At 41.6% G+C, this 17,429-nt stretch overlaps 1 protein-coding gene across 1 annotated transcript in view; it reads right to left on the reverse strand.

Moving 5' to 3' along the window:
• Positions 1–7,382: 7,382 nt before the first annotated feature.
• Ppm1h (protein phosphatase, Mg2+/Mn2+ dependent 1H) overlaps positions 7,383–17,429 on the reverse strand; it is a 273,222-nt gene continuing 263,175 nt past the window's right edge. Inside the window, exon 10 of the mRNA XM_074083812.1 lies at positions 7,383–13,711. Coding sequence (XP_073939913.1) covers positions 13,564–13,711 — 148 coding nt within the window. The 3' untranslated portion in view covers positions 7,383–13,563. The remainder of the gene's footprint in view (positions 13,712–17,429) is intronic.

Here is a 17,429-nt window from a genome sequence, read left to right on the forward strand (position 1 = left end):
TCTAAGTTGTTAAGTGTTGCGTTCCCCTCCCCCACCCATATAAGTTGTAAGTGTTGAGTTCCCCTCCCCCGCCCATACTCTTGTTTTTAAAAATAAAACCAAAAAAAAATAATAATAATAAAATAAAAATAAAACCAAGAAAACACCCTTCTTCCCTCCCACCTTCAAGCGCTGGTGTCTTGAGTGTATAAACACAAGTGTGGGGGTTGGGGAATGAGTCTAATCACATTCCCAATCAAACCAAACAATCTCCCTCCTCTCTCAGACTAAATCTGCTTTAATCAGCATGCTAGCACATTCTATCAAACTCCCCGAGTTTTTAAAGCAATATTTTATTTCTTCCGTTTCGGCAAAAGCTAAACCTCTGGCAGCTCCAATGGACCCTGCATTGAGGCTGTTACCAAGTTGATTTCCCTGTCTCAGCCAAGAGGCTGCTCCCTGGCTCTGCCCTAAATTAACAAGGCCAATCAGAAATGCACAAGGCCTGGATGGCCAATCATTCCTCTCGAGGTTTATGCCACCTTGTCTGCAGTCAGATAAATCACGTTAAAGCTATTACACCAATGACCATAAATTACCACGCTGCAGATCCAGCGGCTGCGCCCAGCCCCGGAGGTGTCATTGCGTGGTGCGGGTGGGGGATGGTGAGGCGCTGAGCATTTGTTGTTACAGAATGCAGGTCTGGCTCCCATTTTGCTTGCACCCAGCTGTTAACTTGCGCTGCTCAGAGATGACCCGGATCCCCCAGGTGCGGGGACCCCATCTGCGCGCCTCCGTTAGACTATTTACAGCCGAGGTTAGGCCGGTGATTGCTGGAAAGCTCATTTCCTAGCCTAGCTTTTCTTTGTACCCTTATTAAGGAGCCTTTCGCTCAAGGTGGAATGGCAGCGAGGGACTGCGGCGGGATGGGCGGTGGGGGAGCCACGCGTCCCGACCTCGCGCGGGGAGCTGCGGGCGCGGCTCTGCAGCTGGCGGGTGATCGCCGTGATTCCGCCACACCGGCAAAGTTCCGTGGCCTTGGTGGCTGCATTTCTCCTTCCAGTACTGGTTGATTCCTCGCTCCCTTCTCTCCCCCAATCCCCATGTGGGGCCGCACTCTTTGTAAACGCAGAATAGGGCAAAACGGGGAGCGCGACGGGCTTCTGTCTCCATCTCAAAGTCTAGGTGGAGACACCTGCGGCTCAGGTAGGTCGCCGGCAAGAAGGCCCTTCAGGCCCTCTACGTCTCCCCTGCCCGGCGAAGGAGCCCCCCCACCCCGACCCCGCAACGCGGCGAGCACCGATCTGGTGTAACGACTCCCAGGAGGGAAAGCTCTACGTTGTTCTTTCTGTTGGCACCGCCTCAACCCTGAGCAGGCCCCTGAGTGGTGTGAGCCTGCGAAGTCCTGGAAATCCTCCTGCAGCCTCGGCACATCTGGGTCCCCTAACCATGCATATTTATGCCCAGTAACGGTAAAACCCGGGTCAGCTGCTTGGAGCCAGTGAACTGTGCTCCTGAAAGCTGACCAAATCCGTAGTAAAATGCAGACGAAGCTGTCTCTCCAACTCCTGTGCAGTCTCATAACACTTGAGGCAGTTTTTGTTTTTCCTAAAAAGGACAAAGGAAAAGGGGAAGAATTGCTGCAGTGGAAGTGTGGAGGGGGGAGGGGGTGCCACCATTCTGCCATAGAGATCTTGATTTGCCTCTTGTGACCTACCTACTCCCTTTCCGAGTTTCTAAACCCTGGGGAGGAGTGGACCTCACTTTCATATTCTTCTGCCTATGGTGTTTCTTGGTCATCCCTTCCTCTATCATCTTCCCATTGAGTGAGTGGCTCTTCTCCCCTTCATAGAAAACAGTGAATTCCTCTTCTGCTCGCCTTTCACTTCTGTCACTTCCCTCAGAAATGCTCCTTTTGCCTAACTAGCTCAGGGGACAGACACTTTGTTGCACAGCCTGGAAGAGGAGGGAGACTCTGGAATGGGATGGAACTGGGAAGAGGACATCAGAGCAATAATGCTTGTCTGCCCTCCCAACCTGACCACTCTCCAGCCCCCTAGGAGTCTCTTGAGGGGCTCTGTTTGTGTTCACTAACATTCATATGCTGAAACTGTAATCCCCAGTACCTCAGAATATGACTATATTTGGAGACAGAATCAACAAAGGGGTGGCTAAAGCTAAAAAGGGCCATATGAGTAGGTCCTAATCCAATGTGACTCATGTCCTTACAAGAAAAGGAAATATGGACACCCAAAGGATGAATGGTGCACAGAAGAAAGACTGAAGGTGAGGCCATCTGCAGGGCAGGAGAGAGGCCTGGGGGAAGACCAACCTCCCTTCACCTTGATCCTAGACTTGTAGGCTTCAGAACTGAAAAACACATTTTTGTTTTTTAAGACACCGAGTTTCTGGTGATGGCAATCCTGGAAAACTCATACAAGCACTAAGGAAGCTGGGCAATTCTCACGGCCCTCCCTCTTCCATGACTTGGAACTCTTTCCCTTGATGGCTTTGGCCTGGCACAGCATTTCTTTTCACTATGTTCCAAGTGAATCCAGTGTTTTTGAGATGAGAACTTACCATGCAATGATATTTTGACCCCCGTGTTTGATTTTCAGAAGTGTGTTCTTTACGAAGTGGCACAGTGGGTCTCACATTAAAATCACCTGGAAAGCGTTCAGAACGTACTGATGACTGGGTTCTTTCGTTCAGCATTCTGATTTAATCGCTCTGAGGTCTGAAGCTGGTCAACAGAATCGTTTGAAGAACCTCACAGGTGTTTTATTTTTTATTTATTGTTGGCAGTATGGGATTTGAACTCAGAGCCTCATGCTTGCTAAGCAGGCATACTCTACCACTTGAGCCATTCCACCAGCCCTGTTTGTGTTGGGTATTTTCGAAATAGGGTCTCCAGAACTATTTGCCTGGGCTGGCTTCCAACTGCCCTTTCTGATCTTTGCCTCTCAAGTAGCTAGGATTACAGGCATGAGCCATGGTGTCCAGCTCTCATAGGTGTTTTTAATGTACAATCAGGGTCTAGAACCACTCCAAGAAGGGACAAGGATTAGTTAACTAATTAAATGCTCTTGGCTCCTGTGTCGTTGGACTAGGCTCCTTTAACTACTTTAGGTTTTGTTCTGCTAAAAAATGTCATCTCTTCATTCTTCTCATTGCTGAGCCTGGAGGCAAAGGTCAAGTGAAAAAAAAAAAAAAAAAACCCTGTTGGATTATTTGGGAAGAGGGAGGGGGGACCAACAGATAGGGGCAATGGTAAAGGGGTGTTAAAAGAGAGTAGTGGGGAGGTGAATGTGATGAAAGCACATTATGTACATATATGAAAATGTCCTAATGAAACCCATTATTTTGTACAATATATGCTAATAAAAGATAAGGCAACAACAACTAAAACATGGCTGGGAGCAGGTGGTTCAGGAAGTCTATTCACCTCATAAAAAAAATACTGTGTTACTAAGTGAAATAGTCATCTTATTTCAGGTCATCATAAAGAGAGATGTCAAGAGATGTAATATTGATACCACTGCAACAAATGACTCTCCATCCTGACACTTCAGGTTTTATAATAAATAGTGCAGCTAGGCATCCTGGTAAAAGATTTACCTTGTACTATGACTTTTATTACAGGCCAGTGCTCAAGAATGTAGGATCTGTTTTAAGTACACTTCTAGTTCAAGAGGATTTGAACATAATTTTGTTCAGCCCTTCAGACTCTGGATAGTTGTCCTTTTTAACTAGTAGTTGACATGAATGGAAAGCTAAAAGCTTACCGGTTCCTCACTTTTTACTGATAAATTCATAGAAAAGCCAGGTACTATGGTTAACACCATGGGATTTCATACCATTCATTCTGCTTAGGTAAAGGTTGTATAATTGAATCTGGTATTCAACTGCCAACATAACTTTCATAGCAAGTGGTAAGGAGCTGCTGGCACAGAGCTTCAGCTAAGTACCAGGAGTCAAAACTAGAGTGAGTCTGGGTGTGGTGGTTGGTACCTATGGTCTTACCTACTTGGGAGGCTGAGGCAGGAGGATCACTTGAGTCCAAGAGTTTGAGGGCAGCCTGAGCAACACAGAGACTCCTAATCAAAAAACAAAACAAAACAAAATCAAACCAATTCAAGAGTGAGGGTGAAATAAGTTGTAATAGAAACACCTATTACAGACAATGGTGCTGGAGGGTCAGCAGATAACAATGACTTGTTAGGATAGCTCAGTGCCAAGATGCCATCCAACAAAGGGTATACACAATGGAGGTTTTGTGACTACTGCTCATAATCTAATGATCAGTTATAGAAAACTATTGTGGTACTTGGCAGTTTGTTGGAGAATATAAACTTTGGATTTGAAATCTTGATTTTAGTGCTGCTTGATTCTGTCCTTGGGCAACTAATTAACCTACCTGAACTTTTATTTTCTCCTCTGGAGAGGTGCTTCTAGAATGGTAGAGAACACTGGCAAAAATGGTCAAAATCAATTTTTGAGCATCGAAATTAACCAAAGGATTGGACAATATGAAGATGTTTCTGCAAGAAAAATGACTGGATCTTAGAGAGCTTTGTGGCATTTTTAACTTCACAGTTTCCTTACTTTTCTTTCCAGATCCATGATAGCCTTGAACAACAACTCTCTCTTAGGCATGGTAGCTTTGAGTCAGCAGATGTGGCCATTAGAGGGAAAGAATAGGTTTGCAGCTCTTCTAAAAGCCTTATGCCCAGAGAACTGTCTGTCTGGCATCTTTCTCACAAGGCTCTGTTCTTAGGACCTGTCTTGACTTGACTTGTTCTTCTTCAGGATAGTTCTATCCATAAAACAAACCCCAGAGAGGGACTGGAGGAAGGATGCCATCAAAGTACCTTGCGCACATGTATGAAAATGTTATAATGACACCCATTATTTTGTACAATATGTAGCAATACAAATAAAGTTATTTCCTCATCTTTTTTTTTTTTTTGGCGGTACTGGGGTTTGAACTCAGGGCCTCAAGCTTGCTAGGCAGGCGCTCTACCACTTGAACCACTCCACCAGCTTTATCGAGGATTATCTGCAAAAGATAATTTTTACCTGAGAAGAGGATTAAAAAAAAAAATCAAGCTCTCAAGCACCACCCACAAGGCATTAACAAATTACACGTATTTTTTTTTTTTGCCTCATGGTAGAGTGTATGGTAAATGAGGTAACTTATTGTAAATTAGAAAAAAAGTTAATTAAACATTTAGAATTGGTGGCAGATTATATAACTAATGTGCCAGTACTGAGAAAATATAGTATAACCCTGATGTATCTGCCACCAGTATAGCTAAAAGCTGAATGTTGGACTGTCTTGACAATAAAAACTAACACATTTATAAGTTGTCCTTTGTTTATGACTCAATAAAACAAGATAATCATAGATCTATCTGGTTTTTCCTTAGCAATAGGCCACTAGTGTTCATTCATATGTTTGACTTTCTTCATTTATGCCACACCAGAGAAGCAAGATCAGGCCACACTTTTATGAGCCAATTCTTTCAGTCAAGGTATAAAGCTTGCTTTTATGCTGCCTTGAGAGTGTCTGTGGCTGCTTTTGTATAACAATAGCTGACTTGAGTAGTTCTGACAGAGTCCAAATGGCCTATAAAGCCTAAAATAATAAATATTATCAGACCCTTTACAGAAAATATTTGCTGACCCATAACCTACAACTAAATAATCCTTGGGTGGACCTGGCAGATGATATTTCAGGAAAAACATTGAAAAAATATGTAGTCATCCTTTTATTTCCAAGTTTGCAAAACTTTCTTCAATATGGCCAACCTAGTTTCATCTATAAACCTGTCCAGCCCTTCCCACAACTGCTCTGAAGCAACTACAAACATAAATTATAATTTTTCATCTATGAACATTTGAGTCTATTTCATTGTAGTTAAGGCATGCAATACTAACACTAATGATAGTACTTATCTTGTTTTGCAAGTTTGTTTTAACAACCATGCTGTTAAGTTTCCTTTACAATCTGCTTTGCAATTGGTAGATTGGCTATATGTTCTCAGACTTGTGTTTAAGTCTGAAAAGGAAAATTTCATTTTTCCACCTAGAATAATAAAAGTGGAGATTTCATGGTCCTACAGAAATTTCTTCCATTTTTTTTTTTTTCTCACTGACCAAACGCAACAGAGAAGTGATAGCTAATACAGAATTGGTAAGAACACTACTGGCAGGTTCTACAATTTTTTTGGTCTAAATCAGAAATATCTGGTTACTATACATAGTATTCCAGCAGTGTTTAAAGGGTGTGAAGTGACTTGGTTTGTGACATTTTGCTGTTGTAACTTCACTTTTCTCCCAGCCCCACTCTACTACAGTGCCTTTCAAGTGAGCTCACCTCCTTTTACCTCGTAGTAACAATTGCAAATACTAAATTTTAAGAAGATTAAAGAAAAAGCTCAGATTTTTATATCCATTTCAGGTAAGTGCTATGTATTCAGACCTTCCAAAGCCCCATCCATGATCCCCTTGGTCCAGTAAACTTATCAGACCTGGTCCCTGGAAGATAGTCAAGGACATTCTGTTCCCACCCTGTGCTCAGTCACACTCTGAATCTCTCTTGTGGGCAGCCTAATTGGAATCAATAAAGCAAAGGAGGTTAGCTGGCTGGAAAATCTTGTCAGAAGTGAAAGACAAGAGACTGAAAATGCAGAGAGATATACTGAGCGAGAAGCAGTCTTTTCATGGTTCTAATGATAGAAAAAACAATTAAAAGGCAGACTAATTATGAGGATATATAACTCATTCTTTAGCCTGTCATTTAATTGAAGGAAAATGGCAACAAGTTTGAAGTATTTTGTCGATGGGGATTTTTAAATGATGAGTTTTTTTTAATGATAATTTCTCAAAACATACATACATACCTTTACATAGTATTATAAAACTGTCTTATTTACTCTCCAGCAAGAATTACTTGACTATCCAAAGGGTGATAAACGGTAAAACATGGGAATGGTCTTCTAAGCAAGGAGTTAAGAAACTTTGTTTTCTCCTTCTGGGCTCAGAGCCCAAAATGACTCACTAATAATTAATACAAGTTGCATGAAGAAGCAAAAGCATACACGTGGAGGATAATTCTTGCTGAGATCCCAGCTCAGATCATCAGTCTCTGCATTATTACTATAAGCTGGCTCCCTCATTTCTATCACCCTACCAGATGGAAGATTATTCCCCAAGTCACAAGTGTATTTTCTCAAAGCTATTTTCTCTTCCCTCCCTTCCTTCCTTCCTTCTTCCAGAGCCAGATTCTCTGTTATCTTATTCCAGTTATCTATTAAATTTGTAATAAATTATCCAAAACTTAATGGCTTAAAACAAAAACCACTGTATTTGTTCATGACTCTCTGGGCCAGGGATCTGGTCGGAGATCAGTGGGGACGTCTCATCTATCCTCCATAATACCTGTGGCCTCAGTGCTGACTGGGCCCCACTTTTCTCATGGTGTCACCTAGAGTGACCTATCTGGGGCTTGAGAATTGAATGTCTGGGCATGTTGGTTCTCCCCCATGTGGCCTTTTTACTCGGTAGTCAAGTCTCACACTGAAAGGTTGATGGGCTTTCCAGAGTGAAAGCAGGTGTTATGAAATCTCTAGAGATCTCCACTTGGAAGTTTCAGAATGTCATTTCTGGGTTCTATTAATCAAACAAGGCAAGTCACAAGCCAGACTAGTCAAGGGGTAGGGAAACAAAGCTCACTTCTTCATGGTAAAAAGAACATTTGCAAACAGATATAGGGGGCATTGTAGGAAGCCATTTTTTGAGACAAACCACTACTTCTTTCAAGAGCTAATTGGAGGGCTGGGGCTTGGTGTAAGTGGTAGAGCACCTATCTAGCTAGGGAAGGCCCTGAGTTCAAACCACAGTATGTTTGTGTGGGGGAGGGGAGAAGACACTAATTGGACACACTAAATGCAGCTTGTGACAGAATGACAGATGACTCCTCTGTCTTCCACACAGAGATCTCAATCTTCAGGTATCTAATCCAAGATTGGCTCTTTCCCATTAGTTTCTAGAAGGCCTAGAAGAGAGGAGGCCTCATAAACATTAGGGTTCAGGTGAAGGTGAAAAGAACTGAGGGAGCTTTGCAATATCATTCTATATGATTATCTTCTGTTTTCCCCAAGTTTCAGATAAGCTATGACCTACATTTAGCTTTACATTAGTGGTCCTTCGTTATCCAGTTTTACGCTCCATAGTTTCAGTTAACTGTTCTTAACTATTGCCCAAAATTATTAAATGGAGAATTTCAAGAGTAAGCAATTCATAACTTTTATTACTTTGTTATAATTGTTCCATTTTATTATTGTTATTTCTAATCTTTTATTCCCTAATTTGTAAAATAATTAAACTTTCTCCTATGTATGCATGCATAGGAACAAACATAGTACATGTAGGGATCAGTACTATCTGAATTTTCAGGTATTCAACTGAGACCTTAGACAGTACCCCTAGAGGAGAAGGGGGTACTTTAATCATTTTGTTTTAACATTATCTTGATATTTTCTAGATCACCTTTCAGTTCCTGGATTCTGCAACTACGCAGAATTAGCATTCTTTGATGCCTTACCCCAGCTATTAAAGTAACTTTTCTCTATGAGATGGTACATTTTACTAAGACTTTGTAAGTACTTAAAATTGTTAGGTGATTGAGGGAGTCTTGATTCTTACCATCCTCAGCAAGATTAGGTGCTAGCCTCTCACTTAAGAATACCTCTCGGGAGTAATTCTTTCCTCTGAATTCTTTGTGTTTATACATGCAGTCCATGGCAGCTCCCCTAGAGGCATAGTTGAAATGTATTAGCCCTAACCGCACTCTTGTGAAGACTTACTTAGAGTGTTTGCAACCCTTCCCTTTTGATTTTCCTTTGAGTCTGTGCTCACAGTTGATACCTTACATCAATCTATTATACCTCAGACCACTCCACTACTTGATACGCAGAAATTGCACAGTGAATTCAAATAAAAGACACAAAAAAGTTTTGCTAAAGATGTCCTATATATATATATATGTATATATATATAATTTTTTATTTTAAAATGTCATTGAGCATATATAGTTCTTTAGCTTTTTCCAGGGGACATTGCACCTAAGTTTCAAAACACACAAAATAGATCCCCTTTACTAAACAGTTCTTATTTGGGGTTACAAAAGTCAATGTTTCACAATCACAAAGCATGGAAGGTACATGGTTCTGAAACCATCCAGGCAGATTCTTCTCAATTCACTGGATGTAGAGTAGTTTTGGAAACCCAGACCATGACATATATATTCTTACAAATGACCCCTACCATGGGCCTCCCTGGGTCTCCAAAAAACAACAAAGAAAATTGGAGGCAAAACTGGAGTGAAAGAGTAACCTCAGGACTCCCCAAATAAACACAAAATACTCATGGGAGAAGAGTGAAGGACACATGGTTCTCTTTCTTCAAGTACTTCACAGTAGAAAACAACAGCACATTTAAAACCTTATTTGGTCACTGTCTACCTGGCTGCTACATGAACAAAACTTCATCTAAGACACAGAGGAAAAATTAAAGCTATTTACACAGATAACATTATGGATTAGTAAGAGCAGTACTCCCCAGCCTGGCACTCACATCTGACAAAAAGCCATAGGGTCACATAAGAGGCAAGTCAGGCTGCTCACGTAGTGTTCTTTAAAAAATCCCAGTGTACTCACAGATGCCACAACACCATATAAAACCCAAGTTTTCTCAGAGAGGTGGCCTGTGGCATACAGGTTGCAACACTTCACTGCACTTGTAAGTCCTAAAATCTGAGTTCCTAACATAAAATTCTGTCCTTTGGCCAGAAACTGTTTTTACTATTTCCCTTGATCTGATAACTTTTAGGGTCAGCATGGCTGTTCTTTGCATAGACGAGTTTCACTGCTTTCTCAAAACTGTCCCAGAAGCACTCGCTTACTGTAATTAGAATCCCATCAAAACTTCACATACTCACTCCAAAAACAGCAGAGCAGTTTCCTCAAACTGGTGGAAACAAAAGCATTGATCACTGTGGCCTTCTAAATATAGCTCATTGGTAGATAAGGAAGGAGGCGGGGAGGGGGACATCAAGAAGACCATGTGAATTTTAAAGATGTGGGAACTCTTCCCAAGTGTTTCCACAGTAGTGATCTTGGTAAACCGAAACCCCTGCCCAAATGGCCAGGGGCTAAATCTGACTCCCAGAACTCTGATTCTTCCTCTTCAATATCCACCTATGGCTATAATTCCTTCCGTGAAGTGAGTGAATACTTAACAGAGAAGAGTAAGAAGAGTGTGAGACAGCTGACTTTACACAGTCCTATGAAGGTAAGTTGGTAGGAATTTAAACAATTAGACACTCTAAATCCTCCAAAGGAGGAAATTAACTGAAATACCCACTTTTGTTTTGTTTTGATTTCTTGAGACAGGGTCTGACTGTGTAGCCAGTCTGGCCTTAAACTCTTGATCCTCCTGCTTCAGCCTTGAAATCCCTTGTCCTTCTAGACAGGTGAGTATGTAGCCTAGCTTGGTTTCCAACTCTGCCCTTCTGCCTCCAGGACAATAATTGTCTGCACAACCACGGTGGGTCCCTCTCCATCTGTGTGACTGCTGGCACTGCTCTGACTCTGGGTGTTGCAAGAGCAAAGCTTTGGTGGCTGACCAGCAAAACACTGCAGAGGATGGATGGGCTGTGAGCTCACACTCTTTAAGGAAGTGTCACCAAATAGTCCAATAGGTAGGGGCCAGTTCAGCAAAGAGATTTAGGGCTGAAAGGGCCTTTCATTAAAGGAAGTGGCCACACAACCCCCAAGACAACCATAAAGACTTGACTAGGAAATCAAAAGCTTTTCATTACACAAGACTTCCTCTGAGGCTATTAGGGCAAGCAGATTTGGCTATAAGTCAGATACACAAGATTTCAGAACCACATATAAATACGTTCTAAAGAATTCTGAGTGTGTTTCCTTTTGACCTTTCCAGGAATGCTCCAAGGGCCAACCCGTTACATAGACACAGTTACTATTTTGGGACTGAGAGACTTGGGGCCTGGGTGAAAAATAAGGCCAAAATGGAGTGAGCTTAATTCACAGAGCATTATCAGTGCTGGGCAGATCTGCCATGGGCATTAACAAATTATTTTCCCACTTTGATTTATTCACCTCATTTGTAGTCTTTCTCCCATCCCCCCAACACAAACATGGCTTTAGTTTGCTACTAAGATCTTTCTACCCGAAGGGACTTAGGGATAGAATTCCTTGAAACGTTTCTAACTAAAACCAGTAGGATTAAAATGCTCAAGGTTTTAGGATAATTTGAATGAGGGGTTTGCAGAGCTCTTCCTGAGACATGCCTTGGCAGTAAATGAATTGGTGAATTGAGTCAAAAGTTTTTGTAACATCTACATGATATCTACACCCATGTTTGACTCTCGTGGCTTGAATAAGACTAGAGAAGCTCAAAGTAGAGCCCAGAGAGAGGTCCAGAAAAGCAAAAAAAAAAAAAAAACCAAAAAAAAAAAACTGAGAAACAATGGGAAAGATCCCAAAGAAGGCGGCTCAGGGTCCTCCACGGAAGACTTTCTCGTTTCCAACTTCAATGTGACTTTGAATATAGGGGCAGGAACAGAAAGTAGAGCACACTGCTGGAGGATGCCCAAGCATTCTCCCATAGCCTCACATACTTCCAGGGAAACAAGTGATGCACCACAAACCTCCCCACACGGATGTTCAGGGGAGCTCAGATTTACTGGGAGTGGAATGCTACCAGATGAAGATGACTCCTGACAAGGTAGTGGCCCAATTCTCAGGCAACATGTTGGCAAATACCTGGGAGGATAAATTCCCACAGTGTTTCACACTGTGTATTGTTCCATGCTGTATAATGAATTTATCCCTGAGGAGGAGGGCTCCAGGCCTACCCCAGGAAGGCATCTAAAACTCCAGGAATGTAAGAAAATTACCACCCTGGAGGAGAGGTTTCCTGTCCTCTCCTCTAGAGAAGAAATTCACACAACTTGGAACTCCAGCATTTGGGGACAGAACACCAATGACCTTTTCTTTTCTTAGGTTGGAAGAATGTTTGAATTACACAGTTGTCAAAACGGTGACAACAAACCAGCAGCCCTACACAAAGAAGACTAAGTAATTAGATATTGTTCTACAAGGCCCCCAGCTTAGAGCAGAAGTCTGCCTAAGAGATTTTAAAAATCAACTTTGCCATTTGTCCTGGCAGAGAACAGTGGGCAGATAGGACGTCCAGTGCACATGTTGTGGCCGTGTTGGGGAGGAACTCAAAGAGATGGACCCATAGCAGGAACAGGGTCTCAGTTCTTGGGTAACTGCAACATGATTCTCTGCAAGGGATAGGGAGAGCGGCCTGAGAATGACTGGTCACCATTCAAATTCAGTTTTATCAAAGTGCCATTGCTAGTGGGTCTTACACAGTGATGACAGAAAAAGAGCTGTTGACAGAACTCTGATACTCACACTTTGGTGTGAGCTGGAGGACAGTCACAGCCCACAGTGACATCTGGACCCAAAACTGTCCTCAATGAGGTATGGTGAATTGACTGATCTGAGAGCTTCCCAAACTGCTCCATGACATGCTGCTCTCTGTGTGTCCTCAGGACACAGCAGATGGGAAAGGGACAAGTATTCCAGAAATAAAAGCCCAGACTCTCACAATGAAACCTCCAGCCACACAAGGGGGACTAATAGTTCCAAATAAACACCCACGTTTTCAAGAAAACACACTGATTTGGTAAGAATGCAACTCAGGAACAATGTTACACAACACGCAGGGCACTGCCCCAGACCGCTGCCTGGGTGGTGTGGGGCACAGGACACAGGGCCAACCCAGTCTGGGTTGGACTCTGACACAGAAATTCCTCAGCAAGGAGCTGGAAAGTCCCAGTTCTGTTCTATGGAGGGAAACAAAGATTCAAGGAATGTCAAAACGAAAAAGAAAAAGAAATCCCTGCCTCACCCCATCATCACCACAAAAGAATAAAGCAAAAGGGGGGAGGCTGGGGACAGAAGGAAGGAGGGAGGCAAAGGAAAGCAGAGCCCCTGAAATAAACCTCGTGCTTACTAGAAGATGGGTGCTTATACTTTCTGAGGCATGACCCCAACTTTCAAATGCAGCACTTTTAACCTGGAGAGAAATTGGCAGCCTGACAGGCTGAGGAATCATCTGCCAGTTATACCTGAAAATGGCTGCCCCAGCTACTCTAGATAAAATAAATATGATATTTCTGCCCAAATTAGGCAATAGCCACCTAGGAGATCTCTAAAAGAAACCAACAAAAATACAACACTCTGTGGCAGGCTTTGTGTTTTGCTCTTGTTGAGTGTCCAGATCTCTTACTAAAGAAGAAATGGAAGCCTATGGGTCATCTTGAAGCACAGCCAGAGGCCTTTTGGCAGCAAACTTCCCACCTGGGCTGGGAAGAGACTGCATCACCTGGAACCCAGCCCAGGCAACTTCCCAGTTCCGCCCTGGCCAGAGGCATCCCAGTTTTCTTCCCCACTATCCTCCCAATCTCCTGGGTCACTTTCATGACAGTTTGTTTCCGTGTATTAAAGGAATGACATATACAGAAATGTCATCTCCTGAGCCTAGTCGGTCATTTGATATCCGCCATCCTCTGTCCTTCAGGACACCACGGGCACGCATCACCAGGTCCTGAGCTGCCAATGTGTACCTGTATAGGGAGAGGCAGGAATGAGACAATTAGTACAGTATTCAGCAGAAGCCAGGATCAGGCAAATCTGGGAAGGAGGAGGCATCACTACAGATGTAGTTTTCAAATACCTTTAAAATCAAGAAAAACTGAGGTCATCTTTTCCCAAAATGTGGGAGGTGTGATATAAGAGTACTTTTCAGGAGATAGGCAGACAAGGTATTAACTACATTAAACAGTCTCCTGCATTATTCTGCTGCCCAGTCCTCTTTTGATGTTGTTTATTACATTGAGGAGAGTCTAAGTTTCATGTTAGTGTATTTTGACAAAAATTCATGCAGGGCTCAGAGATTTCCAAGGCAAACAGTATCCAGCTAAAGGAATACAGGGGAAAAACAAGAACATCTGTCTTCGATATTTATTTTTAGGGCTATATTCCTTTTGTGACAAAGGCTAGTCATTTTCCATTTATGGTAGGGGTAAATCTTTGAAAATAAATTTGCTTTTAAAAAGTGAGTTGATCTAAAGAAAAATATTAATGACAGTGTCTATAGAATAGGAATACAGCAAGAATAAAGAGTTTTTTTTGTTTGCTTTTGGTAAATGGCTAATAAGCCTTGGTATGAGTGAGCTGTTCCACTCATCCTAATCAATGTTAGCTTCTTTTAGATCAGTATAAGAACAGTGAGAGATCCTTTAAGAATTTGAAAATAAGATTGCTCATTGAGATTTAAACTGTAAACGTAAGGAAGAGGAAAGATACTCTAAACCAATAGAAAGATCAACATCTAAAGGAGTCTAACAAGGGAGGTGATTTGAGTGAGCACAGGCATAAAATATAGACAAAACATTGGCAGGTGTCTATACAAATACTGATCAGGCAGACAGTCCCTTAGCTGATAGACTTCAAAGAAGGTTGGCAGGAACTTATTTGGTGTGCGATGGATTACTGTCTTAGGCTATGCCAGTAAACATATGAGTCACCTTTTTTTTTTCTGATTTCACATTCACCAAATAACCTTCTGATTATGATCTGCCTCCTTGCATAGATTTGCCTACAGGGAAAGAATTAGGCAAGTCATTTGTACTTTAATATAACAGATATAACTGAATATCAGTGATATTTCTCTGTATAAGTGTCAAGTAGCATTATGGTTTACAATATTGTGAGCTTGGTTAAGGCAAGCCCAGGTCTGATAATGAATCTATTCTTTATATATTGATTATATCAGGTTCTGAATGTGAAAAGCTAAGATCCGGATTCTGGTAAACCAACAAGAAAATAAATGCTGCCCTATAAGGCCTCTTGGAAGCTAACCTGTGGTATTTTTACAAGGGACCACCCTGATAATGCTAAGTGACCTTTTCCCACAATGGAGTATCTCAGCCTTGCCTTCAGAACTCTTGGAGAACAGGATTCAGAAGCCTCTCTATCTCTTATGTTAAAACCTCTTATGAATTACAGACATCCATGTTAAAAAGAGACCTGCTTTTAAGAACAAGGGCAGCAGCAAGTGATTTCAGGATTTTGAATATTCTAAGTAGTAGCGTTTTTTTAGAATCAAACTACTCATATAGCCCAGGTAGCAGACAGAAGTGTATAGGAGACACTGTACTTAACACAAAATGAATAACTTTCCTTCTGGAGGATGGGTAGCGGGTGAGGAGGAGAGACATGTTCTTTTTCTACCTGCATGGACAGAATTATTGGCTTTGACACACAGCTCTCTTGTTATACTTGGAAGAAGATATAACCAGCTAGTCCTTTCTGAGGAGTCTCTTCCTGAGATCAAGAAATAAACAGAAAGGCATCCAAAAAGGCATTTGGCTGAAGAGAAAACTAAATGCCTTCCTCACTGCCACACATTGCAGCTCATGTACTACATTCAGAAGAGCTTTTCAGATGCTCACCCAGGTTACTTAGTTTTATATTAAATTTTATATGTGAGATACAGACATACAGGGAAAGGCCACCAGCAATATTAAGGTGGTGTTTATTGTCTTGGTGATTGACTACACTCTGCACCTTAGCTTTTCTTTTTCTTTTATTATCGTTGTGCTGGGTGGGGGTATATTGAAGACCTTAGCTTTTCAGATACAGAAACTTGCCTGAGTCAAGGAGTTGATTCATCCATTGAGATGAACATACCTTAAACCAACTCATGAGTTGACAAGATGTAGAAAATGATGGCAAGATGTGAAAAAATACGGCCGACAATAAAAGAAACACTTAAAGAAGACAGAAAGAGCAGATTCAAAGGACTCCAGACAGCTCTCTGTGGGCCTGTGGTCATAGAGAAATGGCTGAGAGATCAAGACAAGGTTAGATGATGACATCTCATTTGCTTTATTCAAGTCATGAAATCATCATTGTAGTGAAATGCAAGAGAACACTCTGATATTGCTGTTGCTAGTGATTTCAGGGTTTTAAAATTTTGTTTATTTTGCCTTTTTGGGGGCAGGGTTTCAATATAGCCCAGGCTGGCCTTGAACTTGTGACCTTCCTGCTTTAGCCTCCCAAGTGCAGGAATTACAGGCCTGTTCCACCACGTCCAACTTTTGGGGTATCTTTTTAAATAGGCAAAATTAGCTTTGGCATTTTAAAAAGTAAGCATTTGGCCACCCAAAGACAATGTCTTCTACCCAGGAAACTCATTTCCTTGATCATTAAAATTTTGTTCTTAAACACAGTTGTCTTCTATTTCAAGATAAGTTCCTTTGATACTGTTCCTCTTTTTTACTATCAATTCTGTCTTCCCAATTTCTTCTTCAGAGAGAAATCCTCTCTTGCTTCCTCAATATTTTGCTTCTCACTTTGTTCCTTGGTCTCTTACCTGTTGACCAATACTCTACCAGTTGTCCTCTTAGAGCTTGATCCGAAGACGGCTTCTTGATACTCATTCTGCCCAACCTTTTCTAGCACAAATACTGCTGACCATTTTCTTTATTCTTGAAATAAAGAAAATTATTGCTTCCTGAGTTTTCCTTTCTTTTTTGGGCATCCTTGCCATTATATAGTACATTTTCTTCCTGCGTTTCAGTCTCCACAACACATGGCACAGTTCTCTCTGATGCTCCTTAATTTCCTTTATGGGTCCCAATTAGGAAAGCTGGATACTGGTGGTTCATGCCTGTAATCCTAGCTATTCGAAAGGCTGAGATTGGGAGGATTATGATTCAAGGCCAGCCTGGGCAAATAATTGTGTGAGACCTCCCCATCTCCAAAACAGTCAGAGCAAAATGGACTGGAGGTATGGCTAAAGAGGTAGAGCACCTGGTTGGCAAGTGTGAAGGCCTGAGTTCAAACCCCAGTTCCACCAAAAAAAAAAAAAAAAAAAAAAAAGACGTAAGAAGAACTCAGTAAATGCTCAGTTATTTTCACTTTGAAGGTTTGACTATCATATCTATCCGTCATCCTTAGTTAATGCCATCCTAGTTTCTGAAGCAAGTAATCACAGCCTTCTCATTGCTACTTTCTCACTATGATATGTTTCAATTATAAAACTCACAAAGCAGAGTTGAAATTCTAAACTTTGACTTGTTTTAAGTATATTTCTTTAGTGGTACATGACTAATTAAAATAAGATCTAATCTTATACTCATTAAGGGCAAGCTACATTGTTTATTGTAGCTTCTTTCATCTTCCAGGTAACAGCCTAAAATTGTAGTTTCACTTTTTCAGCTTCCATTAGCAATCATTGTTCTTTATAATCTAGAGATAGAAATAAACCAATGTTCT

The sequence above is a fragment of the Castor canadensis genome, chromosome 8 (assembly GCF_047511655.1).
Source record: "Castor canadensis chromosome 8, mCasCan1.hap1v2, whole genome shotgun sequence".
Classification (NCBI taxonomy): Eukaryota; Metazoa; Chordata; class Mammalia; order Rodentia; family Castoridae; genus Castor; species Castor canadensis.